This window comes from Lynx canadensis, chromosome B4, assembly GCF_007474595.2.
Source record: "Lynx canadensis isolate LIC74 chromosome B4, mLynCan4.pri.v2, whole genome shotgun sequence".
NCBI lineage: Eukaryota > Metazoa > Chordata > Mammalia > Carnivora > Felidae > Lynx > Lynx canadensis.
The window spans coordinates 138,284,103-138,303,974 of NC_044309.1; the positions used below are offsets into that span (position 1 = coordinate 138,284,103).

The window sequence follows — 19,872 nt, forward strand, 5'->3', positions numbered from 1 at the left end:
CTCCAGTGGGTCTGCTGGAAAGCAGAGACGCAAACGTCCAGCTTCTAATTTGCTTTGAAAGGATTTAGATTTTTAACATCAAATAGCAGTAGCCTTTCCTTTAATGAAATGCCACGCGACCCTGGCTGTGGGATCAATGGTATTGAAGGGAGAACGGGCCTTGGGAGGCCTTGTGAAGTGACAGCAGGTGACTGGGCTCTCTTTCAAGGGCAGGGGTGGGGGCTGGCTCTGGCCACAGGACACTCCCCTTAGTGGCACTTTGCTTCTCCTTGCTGTAGATCTTGAAATGCCACTTTTTCCGTAAACATTTTTGATTTCCTGTTGGTAACCAATGGATATAACTCTGAGTCCATTCTCTGCTATTGGACATTTATGTCATATATTTTTTTAAATTTAGAAACAATGCTGCAGTGACCATCTTTACGTGTAAGTATTTATTTGCGTTTTGGGTTATTTCTTTGGGACAGGTTCCCAGAAACGGCGTTTTGGCAGAGAGGGTGTGGGCAGTTTCAGCGAGGCCAGGATGTGAGCCGACGGCCTCTCTCCTGTGACACCTAGTCACAGAGTTGCCTTCGACCCTACCTGCTTTGCGAAGGCTACAGCATTTCCCGGGTTCTGCAGATGCCTGGGGCCCTCACACAGAGGCCTCCGTGGGCAGCACTAGGCCATGGCATCCTGTGAGCAGGCGCGGTCCACGTTAGGTCAGTCTACGGGCGCTCGCCAGTGAGGAACAAGAACAGAGTAACACAGCCACTTGGGAGGGCCTTTGCCAGGTTTTCAGTTGGTGGAATGAGGTGGGGGGTTTCTGGGAGGGGCTCTTGTCGCTTTTCCACCATCCTGCTCTCTGCGGAGTGTGGGGGGCCTTCCAAATTCAGGTCTTTCCTTCCCCAGTTCTGCTCAAAAATCTACACGCCAGAATCCATGATTATTCTCCCTACAACAGAGCCTCCTTTGTCCATCTTCTTTAGAAGGCAGTTGGGGTTCTAAATAGCGTTTAAAGAATTCCTTGTCAAAGGCTCTTTGAAAACATTTTTATGGAGATATAATCACCTGCCATACAATTCAGCACTGAAGTGTATGACTCCGTAGTTTTTGGTTTGTTTGTAGAGCTGGGCAGCTGTCACGACAGTACACGGCAGAACTCAGAGAGAAGCCCCGTACGCATCAGCAGTTGTCCTCCTCCCTCAGCCCCAGGCAGCGCTGGTCCGCTTTCTCTCTACGGACTTGCCTGTTTGGACATTTCGTAGACAGACGGTCCCCGACTCAGCATGGTTCGACATTACGATGGTGCCAAAGCGATGCGCATCCGGTGGAAGTTGTACTTGGAATTTTGAGTCTGATCTTTTCCTGGGCTAGCGATCCGCGGTACGCTCCTCTCGTGATGCTGGGCAGCGGCCACGGCTCCCGTCAGCCTCTCGATCGCGAGGGTCAGCGGTGGTCCACCGACGACCGTTCTGTCCCTCACTTTCTGCACGGTGTTCGAGCAGTTACACGAGGCAGTCAGCGCCCTGCTGTGGACTGGGCTTTGCGTTGGCTGGTTCTGTCTCACCGTAGGCTGATGTGAGCGTCCGAGCACGTTAAGGTGGGCCGGGCTAAGCGGTGGTGCTCGGCGGGTTAAGTGTATCAAGTTCATTTTCAACTTGTGATATTTTCAAGAGACAGTTGGCTCACGGGGATGTGGCCCCTTCATGGGTTGAGGAAGATCTGTAAGTGGAATCATGTGACATGTGGCCTTCTGAGAATGACTTCTTTTATTTAGCGTAACGTTCTCAAGGTGCTTCCTTGCTATAGCACTTGTCCTTCAAGGTTCTTTTGGTAGAGTAGTACCCCCTTGCATGGACAGGCCACACTTTCTTCGTCCATTCATCACTGGATGGCGCTTGGGAGGGTTTGCACATTTTGTCTGTTATAGTACTGCTCCCGTGAGTGTTCATGGTCACGTTTCTGTGTGGTTGTGGCTGTGTCCTCCTTTCTCTTGGGGATGCACCCAGAGCAGGGCTGCCGGCTCCTGTGGTGACTCAGTGGCTGATATTGGAGGAGCTCTCGTTTTCCCAAGTTGCTCGCTGTGGCCGTCTGAGTGGGGGTGGCTGGCGTCTTAACTGTGGTTGTCATTTCCCTGATGACTAATGATTTTGAGCGCTTTTTCTTTTCTTTTTTATTTATTTTGAGAGAGAGAGAGATAGAGAGAGAGAGCATGCACAGCAGGGGAAAGGCAGAGAGAGAGAGAGCGAGAGAGAGAGAGAGAGAGAGAGAGAAAGAGAGAGAATCCCAAGCAGGCTCTGTGCTGTCGATCTCATGACCCTGGGACCATGATCTGAGCTGAAATCAAGTGCCTGGCACTTAACTGAGCCACCCAGGTGCCCCTGAGCACCTTTTCATATGCCTTTTCGCTGTGTGTATGTCTTCTTTGAAGAAATATCTGTTAAGTATTTTGATCCATTTTCACTTGGGTCATGTGTTTTTATTGACCTCCAAGACTCTTGGCACTGAATCTCCACTCGTTGGCTGCCTTGAGGATCAAGCTGGGGGGCTGGCGGGGGGGCTGGCTGGCTCTGGGCCAGTCAGGCTGTTTCTGCGGCAGCCACCCCCCCCCCCCCCCCAGCTGGGCAGCGGGCCCTGTGCGTCCCCGGTGTAGCCACACAGGGCCTGAGTCCCGGGTTACATGTTTGCGTGAAGTGGTCATGGGTGAGCATATTATTGTTGTAGGCAGGCCTCGAGGCATTCCAGATGCTTCCCCTGCTGATTTGCTGGAGGAGAAGTCTCCTGCAGGAGAGCAGTTGACGGTGAGGACGAGGACGTGCTGAGCTGCGGAGTGGGTCTGCCCTACAGGGCTGGGCAGGTGGCCTTGAACTTTGCAGATGGGAGGGCCAAGGAGGAGCAGGACGGGTACCACCCCACCCCACGAGGGGAGAGTTCCTTTCCTGGCCTCGCTGAGAAAGTGACTTCTGCTTTGTAGGACTTGTTTTTCCCACTGTGAATACATTGGGTCCCTTCACTGATGGGAATTATAAAAACAAGGGGAAAGAATTCTGTTGCTATCCACTCCTCATGGCGGTACTAAAACCAGCAAAACCAAGCAGAGGACCAGAGGCAAATGAGATTACCAGAATCCTTTTTGATGTAAACACCCAATTCTGCACTGCATTCCTTTCCAGTTCTGACGTGGGCCGTGTCTTCTAGCGAATAGAATTCTTCCTGGAAATTTGTTCCAAAATCCCGTGGGGAGGAGTTCCATTTCGCCTGGCGAATGTGCTGGAGCACCTGTGAATTAGGCCGTGAAGAGGAGACGCACTGTCTGTTTTGTACATTGGACGAGTGCTCTGTGTGGCGGTGGGGGGTGGGGGGCGTGAGAGGAAGGTGGTTCCTTGGGGGAGGTGTGGCCAGTCCAGGCCCCGCTTCCTTGGAAGAGCAAGTAATAAGCTTCATTTTCGGAAATGTGTTTTTATCTTATTTAAATTGACTTAACTGTTAATCATGGTGCAGTGTCTAGAATAAAAAGGCATCTCTGTTTTAGTGTTTCAGTCCTTTTTAAGCATTTCTGTTTCGGGGGTTGTGAAACGGAGCGGCACAGCCAGAGTCTAGAACGCAGCTGACCCGCGTTGTATTTTCTTGCCAGTGGCTTGCAGGCTTTTCTGTCTGTGAGCAGAGGAGATGGTGGGGGTCCCCTCTCCCTGTCTTTTTCAGGGCTTTCAGGATTGTGGCCACACTTTACCTCTTGATAAAAGAAAGTACCAGGAGGGCACTTTCTAATACTGTGCCAATTGTGCAGATTTTCACAGTTGAGCTGTATTTATTGCCTTTCTACTCTGGAAGTAGAGGGGTTGGCGTCTAATCCCCCTTCCCCTCAGGGTAGTTAATGTCACAGTTTCTGGGAAATTGGGATTCATTGTGCCGTTCTGACCGTGACTCGGGTTCCCGACTGAGCCACGAGGACCCGTGGTGTGTCGCTTTCTGTTTTATCCGAAAGTTGTTAATCTGGGGGGTGAGAAGGGGCGTCCTAACCGCCTCCTGTGCCCGGGGAGCAACCTCCTGCTTTTCGCTGCCACCCAGCCCTTTCTGGGGGTTCCAGATCGTGATTGGCTGCCCCCTTATTCCGCCTGTCCTCCCCTTTGCAGGCGGTGGATTCAGCCTTCCCTGTTCTGGTAAGCTCCCACCCTGGCCTCCTTTCCATCTTTCAGATTCTTGACGCCATTTCTGGCTTGCTCTGTCTCGTCTTTGTTGTAACCTTATTCCTTTACTGTAGTGTTGGTGAGGTCTAGGGTGGTGGCAGTTAAAATCGACAGGTTTCAACTTGGCTTCAAGGTGCCTCTCAAGCAGCAGCTCACTGGGAGTCTTTCCTGATGTCTCCCTTCTTCCAAGAAGAGGCTACCTGTACCTTGGCGTCCCACGTCACCTGCACACCTGTATGGGGTAGCACCATTTAACGCTTGCGTTGGTGATTTCTTCCTCTTTCTCTACTTGCCAGTGAGCCCCTGGAGGGTAGGAACTGGGTCTGATTGTACTCTCTGAGGCTAGCTCAGCTCCCGGTTGGTGGTAAGTGGCGATCGATGTGCCCTGGGTAAATAAGTGTGTATAATAGACTCTGAGTAGGGGCAGTGTTTAAGTGGCGTTGGCCCCGGAGGCATCTTACACAAAGTGGGTGCTCGATAATTGTTGATCAAGTGGGCTGATTTATGAGACTTTCCTGGACTGTGGCTTCTGGGAACAAGAAATGTGCTTGTTTTACAGACCCTTTTGCTGGTGACTGCTCAGCTTTTAGATTAGATTCACATTTAAGCTTAAGTGATTGTAATGTACATGCATTTCTTATTCTTTTTTGAGATGTTTATTTATTTATTTTGAGAGAGAGAGAGAGAGAGAGAGAGGGAGAGAGAGAGAAAATCCCAAGCAGGTTCCGCACTGTCAGTGCAGAGCCCAACATGGGGCTTGATCTCATGAACCTTGAGATCATGACCTGAGCCAAAATCAAGAGTTGGACGCTTAACCGACTGAGCCACCTAGGCGCCCCAATATCTTATTTTTATTCATTGTTTCTCCCAGCTTTTATTTCCATAGAAGATTTTTCCAAAATTAGAATTAAAACTAGTTAAAAAGAGATGACTGTTAGAAAAAAAAAATAGCTTTAAGTTCTGGCTTTTCTGAAAAAGGTGCTTATAATTATGAGTTCTTTGCATATACAGTTTTGTGACAGATTTCTGGTTCAGTCTCAAATGTGATATTTTACATCCAGTTAGGATGAATGGCTCCCACTTGCTTCATGGTTTGGGTTCACATGGAGTGCTGAGTAATTACACCAGGAAGCATGGCAGACTCCTCTTCTTGTACTTGTGGAGCGTTGTCACCATTTACAAATGCCCTCCCATGTAATGTCTCTGCTCTTTGGGAAAATTCTACGACTTAGGTGAGGGTGTTATTTTTTTTTTTTTAATTTTTTTTTCAACGTTTTTTTATTTATTTTTGGGACAGAGAGAGACAGAGCATGAATGGGGGAGGGGCAGAGAGAGAGGGAGACACAGAATCGGAAACAGGCTCCAGGCTCCGAGCCATCAGCCCAGAGCCTGACGCGGGGCTCGAACTCACGGACCGCGAGATCGTGACCTGGCTGAAGTCGGATGCCTAACCGACTGCGCCACCCAGGCGCCCCGGGGGTGTTATTTTTAATTTGTTCCATGTTTACAGAGGAAGAAATGGGAGCTCAAGAGGTTAGAGGGCCTCTCTGAAGCCACACTGATTCTCGTTGGCTGTGCTGGGCCTTGAACCCGGGTCTCCTGAGTCCACAATCGGTGTTTGTTCTTATGTGCTTCTCTGCTACCCGTTTGCTTCTTTTGGTCATGGGGTGTCTCGCCGTGGCAGTTTTCTAAGTGGGAATCTTATTGAGAAGTAAAGCCTTACAGTACACATGAACATGAAATTATGAGATTGGTGTTTTCATAAGAATATTACAAAATTTTAATTTTCAGAAAACAACAAATTCACTGTTGTGGAAGGAAGACATGCTCTTTATTTCTCATTCCCTTTCTGCTTATTAAAATTTGTCTTACATTTTAGTTTTCTCTGTTAGAGGATTAGTGGTTTTATAATCTGATTCTAAGAAATACAGCGATAGAAAGCTAAAAGGAGAGCCAAACACAAGATTTAAATTTTTTTTTTTTTCCAACGTTTTTATTTATTTTTGGGACAGAGAGAGACAGAGCATGAACGGGGGAGGGGCAGAGAGAGAGGGAGACACAGAATCGGAAACAGGCTCCAGGCTCCGAGCCATCAGCCCAGAGCCTGACGCGGGGCTCGAACTCACGGACCACGAGATCGTGACCTGGCTGAAGTCGGACGCTTAACCGACTGCGCCACCCAGGCGCCCCATCAAACACAAGATTTAAACAGGAAGACTCAGGCAGTTGAAATAAAAGGTGGAAACAGTATTTGCCATGCAAGTAGTAATCATAAGAAAAGTAACTTACTTATAATAATACCAGAAAAAAAAAAAATCCAGAGAGAGAGAGACAAAGAGGGATGTTTCATAACGATAAAAGATTCAACTCATTAAGTTGATGCATCTTTCCTAAATGTATGTGCACCCAAAACTACAGCTTCATAACACATGAAGCAAAACTTGACAGAAATGAAGAGAGGAAGAGGCAAGTTCACTGTCATAGGCAGAAATTTTAGCACTCTTCCCTGAGTAATTGGTAGAATAGGTAAATTAAAACATCAGCAAAGATGTGGAAGATATGAATCACTAAAGATGTGGAAGATACATACCACTGTCAGCCAACTGGAACTACCTGATTTAGCCACCACATGTGGATGACTGCATATACCAGCTAAAGAATGCACATCTTTCCAAGGACATAAGGCACATTCACCAGATACACCATATGCTCTACCAAAGCAAGTCATGGTAAATATTGAAGGATTGAAACAACACCAAGTTCATCTGACCAGATGCTTTAATTTAGAAGTCAGTGTAACAATAAACTACCCAGGAAGTCCTCAAATATTTGGAAATTTGTCAACGTACTTCAACTTAACTCTGGATCAAAGAAATCACAAGGAACATGAGAATCTATTTGAATTTAATGATAATCACCATGCATATGAAAATCTGTGTGTTGCTAGTAAAAGAGTGCTTGGAGGGAAGTTTGATCTTTAAACGTTTATCTTAGAAAGGAATCAAGGTTTCAAATCAGTGATTAAAGCTTCCACTTTAAGAAGGTAGGAGAAGAGGAGGAAGTTAAACAGCACCAAGTAAAAGAAGGGAAATAAAGCAAGGGTGGAAATCAGTAAATTGGTAAATGGATAAACAAGGGCAAGAATCAAGAAAATCTGGTTAGTTTTTTTTTTAAAGACCAATAAAAACTTCTAGTTAGACTTGATCGATGGAAAGAAGAGAAGACACAAATTACCATTATCATGTTGTACTGAAAGAGGAAGCATCACTACAAACCCTACAGACATTAAGAAGATAATAAGGGTGTATTATTTGCAACTTTATGCCAATAAATTCAAGAATTGACATGAAATGGACATAGTACTTCAAAGACATGACCTCATAAAACTGATAGCAGAAGAAAGGGAAAACCTTAATATCCCAATGTCAGTTAAAAAAATTATAATAAAAAAGCCTCACACAAGGAAAGATCAGGGTCAGATGGCTTTCCTGGCAAATTCTATCAAACATTTAAAGAGGAAATAATGCCAATTCTCCAGAAGCTCTCTCAGAAAAGAGAGGAGGAGAAACCTTCTCAGCTCATTTTATTAAGGCATCATAACCCTAATACCCAAACCTTATAACAAAGGCATTGTGAGAAAAAGAAACTAGAGACCAATATCCCTGATGGCTATAGCCAAAAAGTTCTTCAAAAATACATGAGGAAGTTGACTCTTGCTTCAGTCCATGAAGGATTAGCTGCCAAAGGAATTTCTCTCCTGTTGTAAACAAATAGAAACTTAGACCAGTATGTGAAACAACGGTTTTATGCTTGGAGGCAGTTTTCAGGCTGCAGCACGGGGAGGGGAACAGAAACTGAACCTGGGGAGTCAAGGAGTCAGGAAGGGGGTTCCAGGAGGCCAAGACAGACTGCATGGGACACAGTATTCCACAGAGACAGAGCCCACATATCTGCAGAGGGGTCCCATCAAGTTCTTGGTGGAGTGCTGGCCTGTTCATGAATGGGGTCCAATCCACGAGGTGGGGGAGAGAATCCACATGAGGCAGTGAGTTGAATAATCCCCAGAGCTCATACAGATGCTGACTGTTGGGCGTTGCTGGCTGTCACTTGCTGCAGGAACCTGGAACTGAAAAGTCACTCTCTTGAGCAGCTGAAGCCGGGGGGTGGGGGGGGGACCCTGTGTGCTCAGGACCCGAGCACTCTGTAGGGGCCTAGTGCAGGAGAAAAACGCTCCAGAGGAGGCGTGCACTGAAGAAAACCCAGCACCCACACTTGCTGCAGGAGCTGTGTGCCAGGGAAGCAGCCTCTGCAGGAGACTGATGAATGAGGCATGTGAGAACTTGGGTGAAAAAACTCCTTTCTCCTTTAGCATCCCTCCTTCACTCTGTACTGAAAAGGATGATGTCATGCCAGCCAGCCAAGGAGAAGTATTTACAAGACCCAGTTCCATTATCACAGAGGCAGTAAATTGATAACTGGCACATCTGGCATTAAAAAAAAAAAAAAAAAAAGGCATGCCACGAAACAGGGAAATAGGACCTGGAATCAGAAGAAATATCTGTCATTAGAAACAGGTAAGATTATGAACGATTCAGTAAAAAGATGGGTAAAAGATTTCAAGATACACGCCATAGAAAGTACAGAAATGGCCAATAAGCTCACGAAAATCTGTTTAACGCTCAACATCGTTAGTCATCACAGAATTGCTAATTAAAATGTAATGAGATGCCTTTAATGCTTACTAGAATGGCTAAAATTAGACTGACAGCACTGAGTTTGACCAGGATGTGGGGCAGTTAAAGTTTTTATACATTACTGGTGGGAAGCGTAAAATGGTACAACCATTTTGAAGGACCACATGGCGTTTTTTTTTGTTTTTTTTTTTTTAACCAAGGTAAACACATATCTGTCATATGATCCGGCAATTCCACTCCTTCATGTTTGCCTAATAGAGATGAAAACAGAGACCCACAGAACACATGTCCACAAGAATGGTCATAGCCGTTTTTTCACAGTAGTGAAAGCTTGTGAATAAACCAGCTATCTGTGAATATGGAAGCAAATTGTGGTATATTCATAGAGTCGATTAGTATTTCTGCTATTCTCGCAAAGAATAAACCACTGGTACGTGCAATATCATGACTCTGACGTGAGCAGATGAAGCAGAACTCGAGCAAGTACCTCCTGCATGTACTATTTATGTGAATGTTAAGATCAGACAGATAATCTATGACCAGAAAGGAGCTAACTTGGAGTGGGGGCAAAGAATTATAGAAAAGGCTGCTAGAAATGTTCTGTATCTTGTTTTGGGGGGGGCTACAGTCATCCTTTTTTATTGCCTGTAAATTATATGTCAGTTAAAATATGGGACCCCACCTGCCCAAGAAAACCACGCCTAAAGGGGGCAGAGGAAAGACTTGGGCGTTCTTCTCTCCAGCACTTACCACCAGGCTATTGCAAGGCACTGCCTCAGGGTGCGCAGGAAGCAGAATCGTGGCATCTGACCTGCAGGAACTCGTCAACCACTTCTGGGAGATGAGATAGATGCTCAGATACGGCACTGAAGGTGGGCCGTTAGGTGCGCTGGCTCCACTTGTTCCTGGCACTCACGGAGGAGGGAATTGGGTGTTACTGGAGTTGAGAGGAAGGCTTCATAGGTCTGGCAGAGGTGGAGCTGGTCCTGGAAGGTTGGGTGGATTTCGAAAAGTCGGAGGTAAAGTTGGAGATGCCACGGGAACTTTGTAGCTTGGTAGGAACACAGTAGGGTACACCCTGAAAGGCACATCTTCCACTGTCCTTGAGCCATTCTCTGAAGCCCTCCCCCCGTGGCTGGCTATGCTTCCAGGCTCCTGTGTCCACTTACAGAAGCACTCAGGGTGTCTGCCCTCTGCTTTCTCTTGTTCTTTTTTTTTTTTTTTAATATATTTTTAAGGTTTATTTATTTTGAGAGAGAGAGAGCGTGCAAATCTGAGAGCATGAGCAGGGGAGGGGCAGAGAGAAAGGGAGAGAGAATCCTAGGCAGGCTCTGCCCTGTCAGCACAGAGCCTGATGTGGGGCTTGATCTCATAAACCGTGAGGTCATGACCTGAACTGAAACTAAGAGTTGGACGGACACTTAACCAGCTGAGCCACCCAGGCTTCCCACTGTTGTTCCGTCTCCACAGACTTACTCCATATCCACCCAGAAAGACATCCATTCTTTTCCATGGCAGTGTTGTAGTCCAGTGTGCGGATGTAACAGTGTTTTAATCATCTCCCTGTTGACGGACAGACACTCTGATTGTTTGTTTCTAGTTTTTGTTACAAGGCTCAAACAAGCACCCTGTGTGTAACCCCTTGCACATGTCCCCGTGGAACAGATTTCTTCAAGTGAGGTTGCTGCTCAAATGTTATATACCTTTAAAACGTGACCAGTAGAAAGTTCTGTTCGTATGCACTCCGACCAAACTATAAGAGAGTGGCTATTCACCTACAGTCACATCAATACGGGTATACTCATTTAATATTTTATTTAATTTGTGACAAATTTCTTGTTCTAATAATGTAGTTATTTAATCACCATTGAGATTATGTGCCTATTTTTGTGTATGTACTAGCCACTTCTATTTCCTCTTCCATGAATTTTCCAGTTTTGTGTAGCTTGATCATTCTCTTGTATGTATTCTTTATGTATGAGTGATGTTAACTTTTTTGTATGGTACGTATGTATTTTTCAAGTCTGTCTTTTTTTTTTTTTTAACATTACGGTGTCTTTCATTGTGCAGCCATTTTAAACTTTTGTACTGTTAGTTTGTCAACCTTAATTATAGTTCTAGGATCTGTGTTTTGCTTGGAAGGCCTTTCTCCCGTCTGAAAGTAGCACAATATTCCTCTATATTTTCTTGTATTTTTATCTTTCCTTCACATACATGTGCTCACATGCACACACACATGCACACACTCCATTTAGGTCTAAGGATTTTTAATGTGTATTTATTTATTTTTTTTAATTTATTTTTTTTTTTTTCAACGTTTATTTATTTTTGGGACAGAGAGAGACAGAGCATGAATGGGGGAGGGGCAGAGAGAGAGGGAGACACAGAATCAGAAACAGGCTCCAGGCTCTGAGCCATCAGCCCAGAGCCTGACGCGGGGCTCGAACTCACGGACCGCGAGATCGTGACCTGGCTGAAGTCGGACGCTTAACCGACTGCGCCACCCAGGCGCCCCAAATGTGTATTTATTTTTGAGAGAGACAAAGCATGAGCAGGGGAGGGTCAGAGAGAGCGGGAGACACAGATTGTGAAGCAGGCTCCAGGCTCTGAGCTGTCAGCATAGAGCCCGATGTGGGGCTCGAACCCACAAGCCATGAGATCATGACCTGAGCTGTAGTTGGACACTTAACCGACTGAGCCACCCAGGCGCCCCGGTCTAAGGATTTTTAATCATTTGGAATTTTTTTTAATGTTTATTTATTTTTGAGAGAGAGAGAGCGAGAGAGAGCAAACAGGGGAGGGGCAGAGAGAGGAGGACACAGAATCCAAAGCAGGCTCTAGGTTCTGAGCTGTCAGCACAGAGCCCGATGCGGGGCTCGAACTTACAAACCATGAGATCGTGACCTGAGCTGAATCAGACGCATAACCAGCTGAGTCACCCAGGTGTCCTTGGAAATGTTTTTGTGGTAAGATACATGGTCTGATTTCCTTTTCTGAAAATAAATGCCATATTGTTTGGACACCATTGACTGATGGGCCCCTTGATCTGAAATGCTGTTGTAATCATAACTAAGTGCAGGTTTGATGTGAACCATTCATCGGTTCCATTGCTCTCCCCAGTGTCTTAAGAACTGTAGCTCTCTTACACATTTTCTTGTCTGTTAATACAAGTCCTCTCATGTTATTCTTTTCAGAAATCTTATTGGCTGCTGTTAAGCATTTGCTCTTCCGGATGAACTAGTGCCAGCGTATCAGGTTTTACAACACACACGGAATTTCCCCCTGGGATTTTGTTGGCTTGCGTTGAACTTAAAGAGTTTTTAAGTGGTGGTTGACAGCACTGTAATATTGAGGCAAGATCCAGCAGTGTGTTTGGTCCCTGCTCTTCTTCCCCTGTCCTCACCCGAGCCGCCGTCCCCTCTACACTGGGCTTCATAAGCAGCCCACCAAGTGTCCCCTTGTGAGCACTGGCCCCTCTGGTCTCTTCTTCACGCCGTGGCCACGGCTTTGCGTTAGTTCTTTCCTGGACTGAGAATATTCCCCTTCCAGCCCCTCTTCCTTCAGTAATGTCTCCTCATCTGTGGGTCTTTCCTCAGTTGTCATCTTCAGGGAAACCTTCCTAACAAGGTAGAATTTCCCACCTGTCCTTTCATCTCACAGTCCTTACCTCTTGTTCTGAGCCCAGTTGGAATTGCACACCTGCTCTGTCCTGGGGGTGGAGGTGGGTCCTCTGAGCACAGGGCTTTGTGTGTTGTTCCCTGGCCCGGAGGAGGTGCTCATTAAATCCTTGTTAACGCCAGTGAGCTTGGTGTTTTCCTCCATTTCTTTAAGTAGAACCTCACAGTTTTCTTCATACGCTAGTCTCCATTTCTTGCGAAGCCTTATGCCTGCAATATTGTTTATTTTGTTGCTGATGGAGAAAAGCTGTTGATTTTAGAATGTTCTTGTATCTGCCCGTCTTGCTGAACTCAACCCTCATTCCTGCCTCTCTTTGCTGGCTTTATCCTCAGGCCGGTTGGGTGCCAGTTGGCTGTAGCCCCAGCCTCACATCTGACCCTAGCAGTCTTCAGAGGGAGCAAGAGAGGGTTGCCCCCAAAAGGTTTCTGAAGAGCCAGGAGGGGCTTTCTCCTTAGCTTAGCTCTGCGACAGCCAATCAGTTCCAACCTTGGGGTGCTGGGTTCAGCTTCCCTCAGGCTGACTCCCCTCATTACCAGGGCTGCAGGGTGGGGTGGGGGGTGCTGGTGGTCACTTTGCACATCCGGATTCCGCTAGAAAGGTGGAGGGGCAAAGAGGCCCTGGGCGAGGGTCTACACTGGACGTCTACCGGAATGTTCCTGTGACTTTCCCATCAAGCCAGTTTAACACCTTTATAGGTACGAGATTTCCCGACATGGAGCCGTTTTATTCCTGGGGTTTTATTCCTGTGTGTACTGTCCTTTGAATACCTGGCTGTGTTTTGATCTGCGAAGATTTGTTTTGGACCTTTTGTCCATATTCATGAGTGAAATTTGTCTGTGTTTGCAGGAAGCCTTTCTAATAGGGGAAGTTAATAGAGTGGAAAGATTCTGGGCTGTGAAGGTCACTTAGTTCCTGGGCCACTGTGGCCGAGTCCCCCAGCCTCTCCGCTCCTTGCCTACACAGTAGGGTCACAGCCCTGATTCACTCAGGCTGTGGCGAGGAACAAATAGCGCCTTTGAAAGCTCCTCTTATGCACTAACGCTTACACAGACTCAGAACTTGGCCTCATATGTCTGTTCAAGGCACCATTTTTGTGAGTTTCCTTCAGGAGGAGACAGGTTCAGAGAACATTAGCAACGGAGATTTCTCTCGGCTTTCTTCATATAAACCATAATCAGAAAACCAGACTCGTGCAGGAGGAGAGGCCCTGGGAACATGACTGGTAAACATTACATTATTGGTGTTCAGATATTAGGTTCCTGCTTTTCATAATATCCTCAGGGTGCGGGGGAAGATTCGATACTTTCTGAGATTCTGCTGTAAAGTGCAAGTTATTGCTGGTACCGTCGCCCAATTATTCTGTACTTATTTTACTTAGACTTTAGTAATTGGAAAAAGATTAGATGTCAGGACTTTGTATTTTGTTGATTATATTACCAAAGTCTCTTTAATCGTTTCTTTTATTCCGAGTATTAATCATGAGCTCCTAGCCGTTAGGAGAAGAGCCTAATGGTAGATTCGTAACTTAAAGGAGAGAAATAATTACTTCAGTTTCAGTGGGACTGACTGAGTGTTGATACACCTGCAAATTGAAATGTATTCTCTATCCATTCGGGGCACGTGGCTGAGACCTTGGGGAGACATAGAAGGTCACATGGAATTCAGGGGCTGATCTCCTCACCCGCCCGGCCCCTGCTGTGCCCTCTCCTGCCCTCCGGAGGCTCCGGACATGTCCTTGACCAGCCCTGCCTCTCTTTGGGTATTTGTGATGGCAACAGTGACTTGTACTAGTCTACTTGGAAGACTGTGTTGTCCTTGATGTGTGCATAACATGGCTTCACCCTTGACCGGTGCTGTATGAACACAGGCTTATCCCCGTGAAATAATTTCTTCCAAAAGCAGTCTTGAGCCAAGCACCTTCTGTTCTCCAGCAGTAAATGGTGGGAGTGAGACAGAAAGCGGGAAGGACGGGAAAGCTCAGAGGGTGGTTAAGTTGGGGACAGGTGTTGGTGGTAGGGGTACAGGGAGAGGGAGGGTGGGAGGGAAGGAGGGGCATGTGGACTCTGGACTCACTGCTCTAGGGAGGAAGGTGTGTGGTGCCTCACCTGTCCCGGCGTGACTATGGGGACACTTGCGATGCGTTTAGCAAACATGTACTCTGTGTAACTTAAATGCAAACAGGTGACACTTAGCTCTGCGGGAATAGAGGCAACTTTGCGTCTCTTGTATATTGAGAACAATCAGTATCTGAAATCTTTATCACTCAGGTTTGTTCTGATTTCGTTTATGGGGCCTCATACCCTGCCGTAACATTGATGGAATATGTTAAAGCCCCGTGGGGAGTTTGTGGACTATTTGTAAACCCTGTTTTGTCTCTTTGTCAACAGAGGAATTGCGGAAGTTGAGCTGGTCCGGAATCCCTAAGTCGGTTCGTCCGATTACCTGGAAGCTGCTGTCGGTAAGTCTTCCTGGGGCTGCCTGTCCTGGCGGCCAGGCTCCAGGCGTGGCCCGTCGGCCGCCCAGGCATGCGCCCTGCCTTTGTGGCAGTGATCCGGGCCTTTGTCTGAGCTAAGGTGACATTTTCCATCTTTTGCTTAATTTCAAGCTTGGTTTGACAAGGCTGGCAGAAAATGAGGGGAGGTAATTATTTATGACAGCTGTATTCTTTTTCTCTGATTTTATTATTCTGAAAATCTGTAATATTTTCAAACGTGTGATATAGAAAGGATCGAGCATAGAAGACTGTTTCAGTTCTGAGGAATCCATCACAGCGAAATAGGTTTGACAAAGGTGGTGGTTTTTTTTTTTTTTTTTCTTTTTCTCTTTTTAAATGTTAGTGGGGATGTTAGACGTAGTCTGCGTTTCTGTGATGGAGGCTGGGGTTCTGGTTCTAAACTGCCCATTGTGGAGACTCCTGGAGGAGGTCAGGTGGACGAGGTGGGGGTGGGGCGGCCACCAGAAGACTCCCGGTCCTTCACTCGGGTTAATATCGGAAGTGAGCTGGGCCCTGCTGAAAGCTTGGGAGTAGTTTATAGACAGCTTTCTTCTCTTTCCCTTTTTAAATTATTTTTGGAGTTAAATCAGTGGGGAACTCTAAGTGTTTACTCTAAATTGGGTCTGACTTTTCAGTATTTAAAAGACTCTTTCTTGCTAATGAGTCTTCATAAATTTGCAGCTTAGTACCTCGTAATCCTAAATGCAGATACAGCTCTCAACAGTGAATATTTATTGATTAAATATTCTCTTGCAATTAAAATTAGACCTGTTACAATTGCTCATGTTTTTGTTTGGTGTTTGTTATTTTAAGCATTTGTATCTACTTTTCCAAACGTCCTCCAAGATAGGTTGCAAGGTTTTGAGATTGAACTGTGGGAAGTTTTGATGAAAACACGTTTAAGACCTAATGGTACAATTTTGTATTTAAGGATGTGCTGCCTCTAGGTGGAAAGCCTTCATGAAAGCTTCTGTCCCCTTCCTTTCCTTCGGTTCTCAGTCTGCTCGAGTTGTGGTTAGATACCCTGTGGTCGGAATGGGAGGGAGGGTGTAGGTGGGTAGAGTCTGTAAGCGGGAATGTCAGGAAAGCCAGGGAAGGAGCGTGTGGGCCTCCTTGGGCATGTGTACCGCGTAGCCGCTTAACTGATGACGGAGCCCCTTGCCTGGAGACAGAGGTGAATCAGATAGTGGCCCTGCCACTAGGAGGGGTTAGGGCTGGATGCACGGGGCTCAGGCGGTCAGGAGCGGAGTGAGAGCCCAGGGAAGGCTTCTCGTTCCCAGTCTCTGCAGGTGTTGTGAGGTGGGAAGCTGGGGACCAGGCAGGACAGAGATGAACTTGGCAGTTCTAGACCTCTTTGGGTTTGGGTTGATGGATGAGTTAAAAACAAGTGTGTGTGGGGGGGTGAGTGGGCAAAGCCGGTCCTTCCAAAGTTGGGGGGGCACCAAAAAAGGGAGGGCAGTCCCAGGATAGCGCAGACTCACCTGCATGGCAGGCCAGGCTTCTTGTGGGAGGCTTCTGGAACATCTTGAAGGGTGTGTCAGGGTCCTTTGTGTGTGTGTGTGGGGGGGGTAGATGCAGATGGGATTGGACAAGCAGGGGCCAAGGTGGGCGGGCTCCCCAGGAATGGCTGGGATTGGTGAGGAGCAGGGGCCAAGGTGGGCGGGCTCCCCAGGAATGGCTGGGATTGGTGAGGAGCAGGGGCCAAGGTGGGCGGGCTCCCCAGGAATGGCTGGGATTGGTGAGGAGCAGGGGCCAAGGTGGGCGGGCTCCCCAGGAATGGCTGGGATTGGTGAGGAGCAGGGGCCAAGGTGGGCGGGCTCCCCAGGAATGGCTGGGATTGGTGAGGAGCAGGGGCCAAGGTGGGCGGGCTCCCCAGGAATGGCTGGGATTGGTGAGGAGCAGGGGCCAAGGTGGGCGGGCTCCCCAGGAATGGCTGGGATTGGTGAGGAGCAGGGGCCAAGGTGGGCGGGCTCCCCAGGAATGGCTGGGATTGGGCGAGCAGGGGCCAAGGTGCGCGTGCTCCCAGGAATGGCAGGGAGAAGGCTTGGATGGGGCAGGGAACCCGGGGCAGCCAGGGACCAGGAGCGGGTGACTCCTGAAGGATTTGAGTGAGGGGTGAGTCGGCTGTGTTTCTGGAATGGGAGAGTCAGGAGTCTCTCGAAAGGTCTGTTGGCTGGTTCCTTCATTGATTTGATCGTTATTTACCGAGCACTTTGTGGCTCTGGCACTGTGTTGGAGCTGGGAGATAAAGAGAGAAAAGGACCAAGTCCCTGTGCCTTATGGAGCCTGCGGAAAAGAAGGGGAGTCCCTGCCCTCCTCTGTCTCCCCCAGGGCATACCGGGGTTTTACCGCACGGGAAGGATCCTGTTCTCTCAGGAGTCTGGGCCCCCAGCGCTCTGCTCACCCTGTGTCTCAGCTTGCTTTACAGCGCTTACTGAGTGCTTGCCGTGTGCCAGACCGTGCACACGAGAGAGATGCCCGCAGATGCGGTGGTCTCTGGGTGCAGGACCCAGGAGCTGGTGGGTCCGTATCGAGAGCAGAGCCTGGTTCGGAGGAAGGGTGTGCCGGGCTGCTCTGGGTGCTTGTTGGAAGGAAGAGGCGGACAGCCGGGTCAGGGAAAACCCCCCGGGGGCGGGGGTGGAGGCTTTGGGGGGCCTGTGGCCTCTGGAGCAGGAGCCAGTCGCTGCCATGGCACTGTACCTGTCACTCAGGGAGCGTGCGCTCGCCTCGACTTTGCCGTGCGCTGGGCCAGGCGGGCGGTGATGTCATCCAGTCGTCACGTGCCCACACACGGTCCCTCTGGGGGTGAGGACGGGCTCTGGGAATCCAGGTTGAGGGGTGCTAGTCAGACATGGGTGTGGGTAGGTGGAAGGAGGCCAGCATCCTGGGGCCGTCGTCTCTTCGCCTCGAAGCGCTGACCCAGGAGCTGCCTCGTGGGCCTGTCCTTGTCTCCCAGTTACTCCCAAGCGCACATCATCGGTATGTTTCCTGTCCTGGGGGATTTGGGGAGCACAGCGCAGGATGCTGACCACTCACTTCTGACTCAGCAGGTGTTTCCCACGCGTCTGCCCTCAGCCAGCAGGCCCTCTGCAAGTGGTAGGTCACAGGAGCATCTTGGAAAATGGTGGGGAGAAAACCCAGCAGGCACTTCCGGGCCATGGGGTACAGGGAAGTGTCGCCCCAGTTAAGGCCACTTTTCAGTCTCTCTCTGAATCAGAGGCTTCACATTCCACTCTCCTGGGCCCGCAAAGTGGATCAGAGCCTTGGGGTATACCCCGGTTTGCACCAGTTCCAGCCTTTCCCAGGCCGGGTGGTGGGGGTGGGGGGTGGCGGCTGGGACGTGGGGGCTTTGGGCTTTGGGCTGCCCTCTTGACCTGCGCTTTTTCGTTCTGGGTGCACATTAGTGTGACCTGGGAGCTGGGGAAACATTGGTCTCTGGGTCTCGCAGGGTTGGAGACGGCTGCTCTAGGACAGGTGGGTGCCATGTGGGACAGGCACACAGGGACCGGCTGGGACCCGCACCCAAGAAGGCAACACTCCTGGGCCAACGTGCCTGGGCTTGACCAAGAGCGTCCCGGAGGCCCGACTGGGGCCCAGGTGGGGTCCGGCTTGTTCCAGCCCTTTTGCTTCCGGGACCCTGAACCCAGGATCGAGGAGAATCTGTCGTTTGTCTGGTGAACAAAGACAACCCAAGCTGTACTTGAATGTGAACCTACTTCCAGACCTGGGAGATGAATGACTTTTTTCCCCCAGGATGTTCACGACTTGTCGTTACAAACCAGGATTTGTCCTGGTGGCTTGTTGAAGAGCACGATTCTTAACTGATGAGTAGGAAATGGTACTTTAACGAAGAAAGATGGGAAGCTTGGCTCCTGTCATTTGTGGAGGACTGGCATATACTCTGGTCTAGAAATACCAGGAAGCCACCATGGATGCTATTTAACATTTAAATTCCATGCAAGTGCGGCTGTGACTTTTTAAAAATTAGCGCTGTCAAAAATCATATTTTTTGGCTCATTAAAAAAAAAAAATAACTATTTCAGAAACATCAAACAGAAACTAATTAAACATTTAACATTTACGCTAATGAACAGGATGGTTAAAAACGAGAAGTGAGGGGTGCCTGGGTGGTTCCCTTGGTTAAGCACTGACTTCGGGTTTAGGTCATGATCTCACGGTTCCTGAGTTCGAGCCCCACGTCGGGCTCTGTGCTGACAGCTTAGAGCCTGGAGCCTGCTTCGGATTCTGTGTCTCCCTCTCTCTCTCTGTCCCTACCCCTGCTCATGCTCTGTCTCTCTCTGTCTCAAAAATAAATAAACGTTAAAAAAAAACCCCAAAAAACCCAAGAAGTGAAATGCTGGTATCATCTTGTCTCCTTGCAGTATGTTGAGGTCGGTTTGCACGTGAACCTGGTGGGAGGGAGCGATTGGATGTTTGTGTCACTGGGACGGTTCCGACATAAGTATATGCGTGTATTGTTTTACATTTATGATTAGTGTTTTTATGGCATGCTAATACGGCAATTAAGTTTTCTGTAGTTGTGTCATTTAAAATTCATTGCGTACTTGAACATATTTCGTTTGCATAATTTCTAGTCTGGCTTAATTATCGAGAGGCCTCAAGTTGCATATGTGTGTTTTCCTTTAGGAGTGAGTGTCAGGAGTGTGTGCGGGGCTTTTTATTGCCCGTGCTCCCATTGTGACACGCTTGCCTTTTGGAATTTCTCTTCCAGTAGTGAAGTTAGAATCTGGGGGTTGGGAGAATGCTCGAGTCCTCGTACACGGTCACGAAGAATCCTTTGGTGGCACTGCATGTGACTGCTGTAGGGCTGCCCACA

The 19,872-nt window shown here is 48.2% G+C and overlaps 1 protein-coding gene across 1 annotated transcript in view; it reads left to right on the forward strand.

Annotated features, from left to right (window-relative positions):
• The window catches only part of TBC1D22A (TBC1 domain family member 22A), a 324,756-nt gene that overhangs the window by 74,401 nt on the left and 230,483 nt on the right, over positions 1 to 19,872 (forward strand). The window contains 1 exon segment of the mRNA XM_030322325.1: positions 14,929 to 14,999. Within this exon segment, the coding sequence (XP_030178185.1) occupies positions 14,929 to 14,999 (71 nt within the window).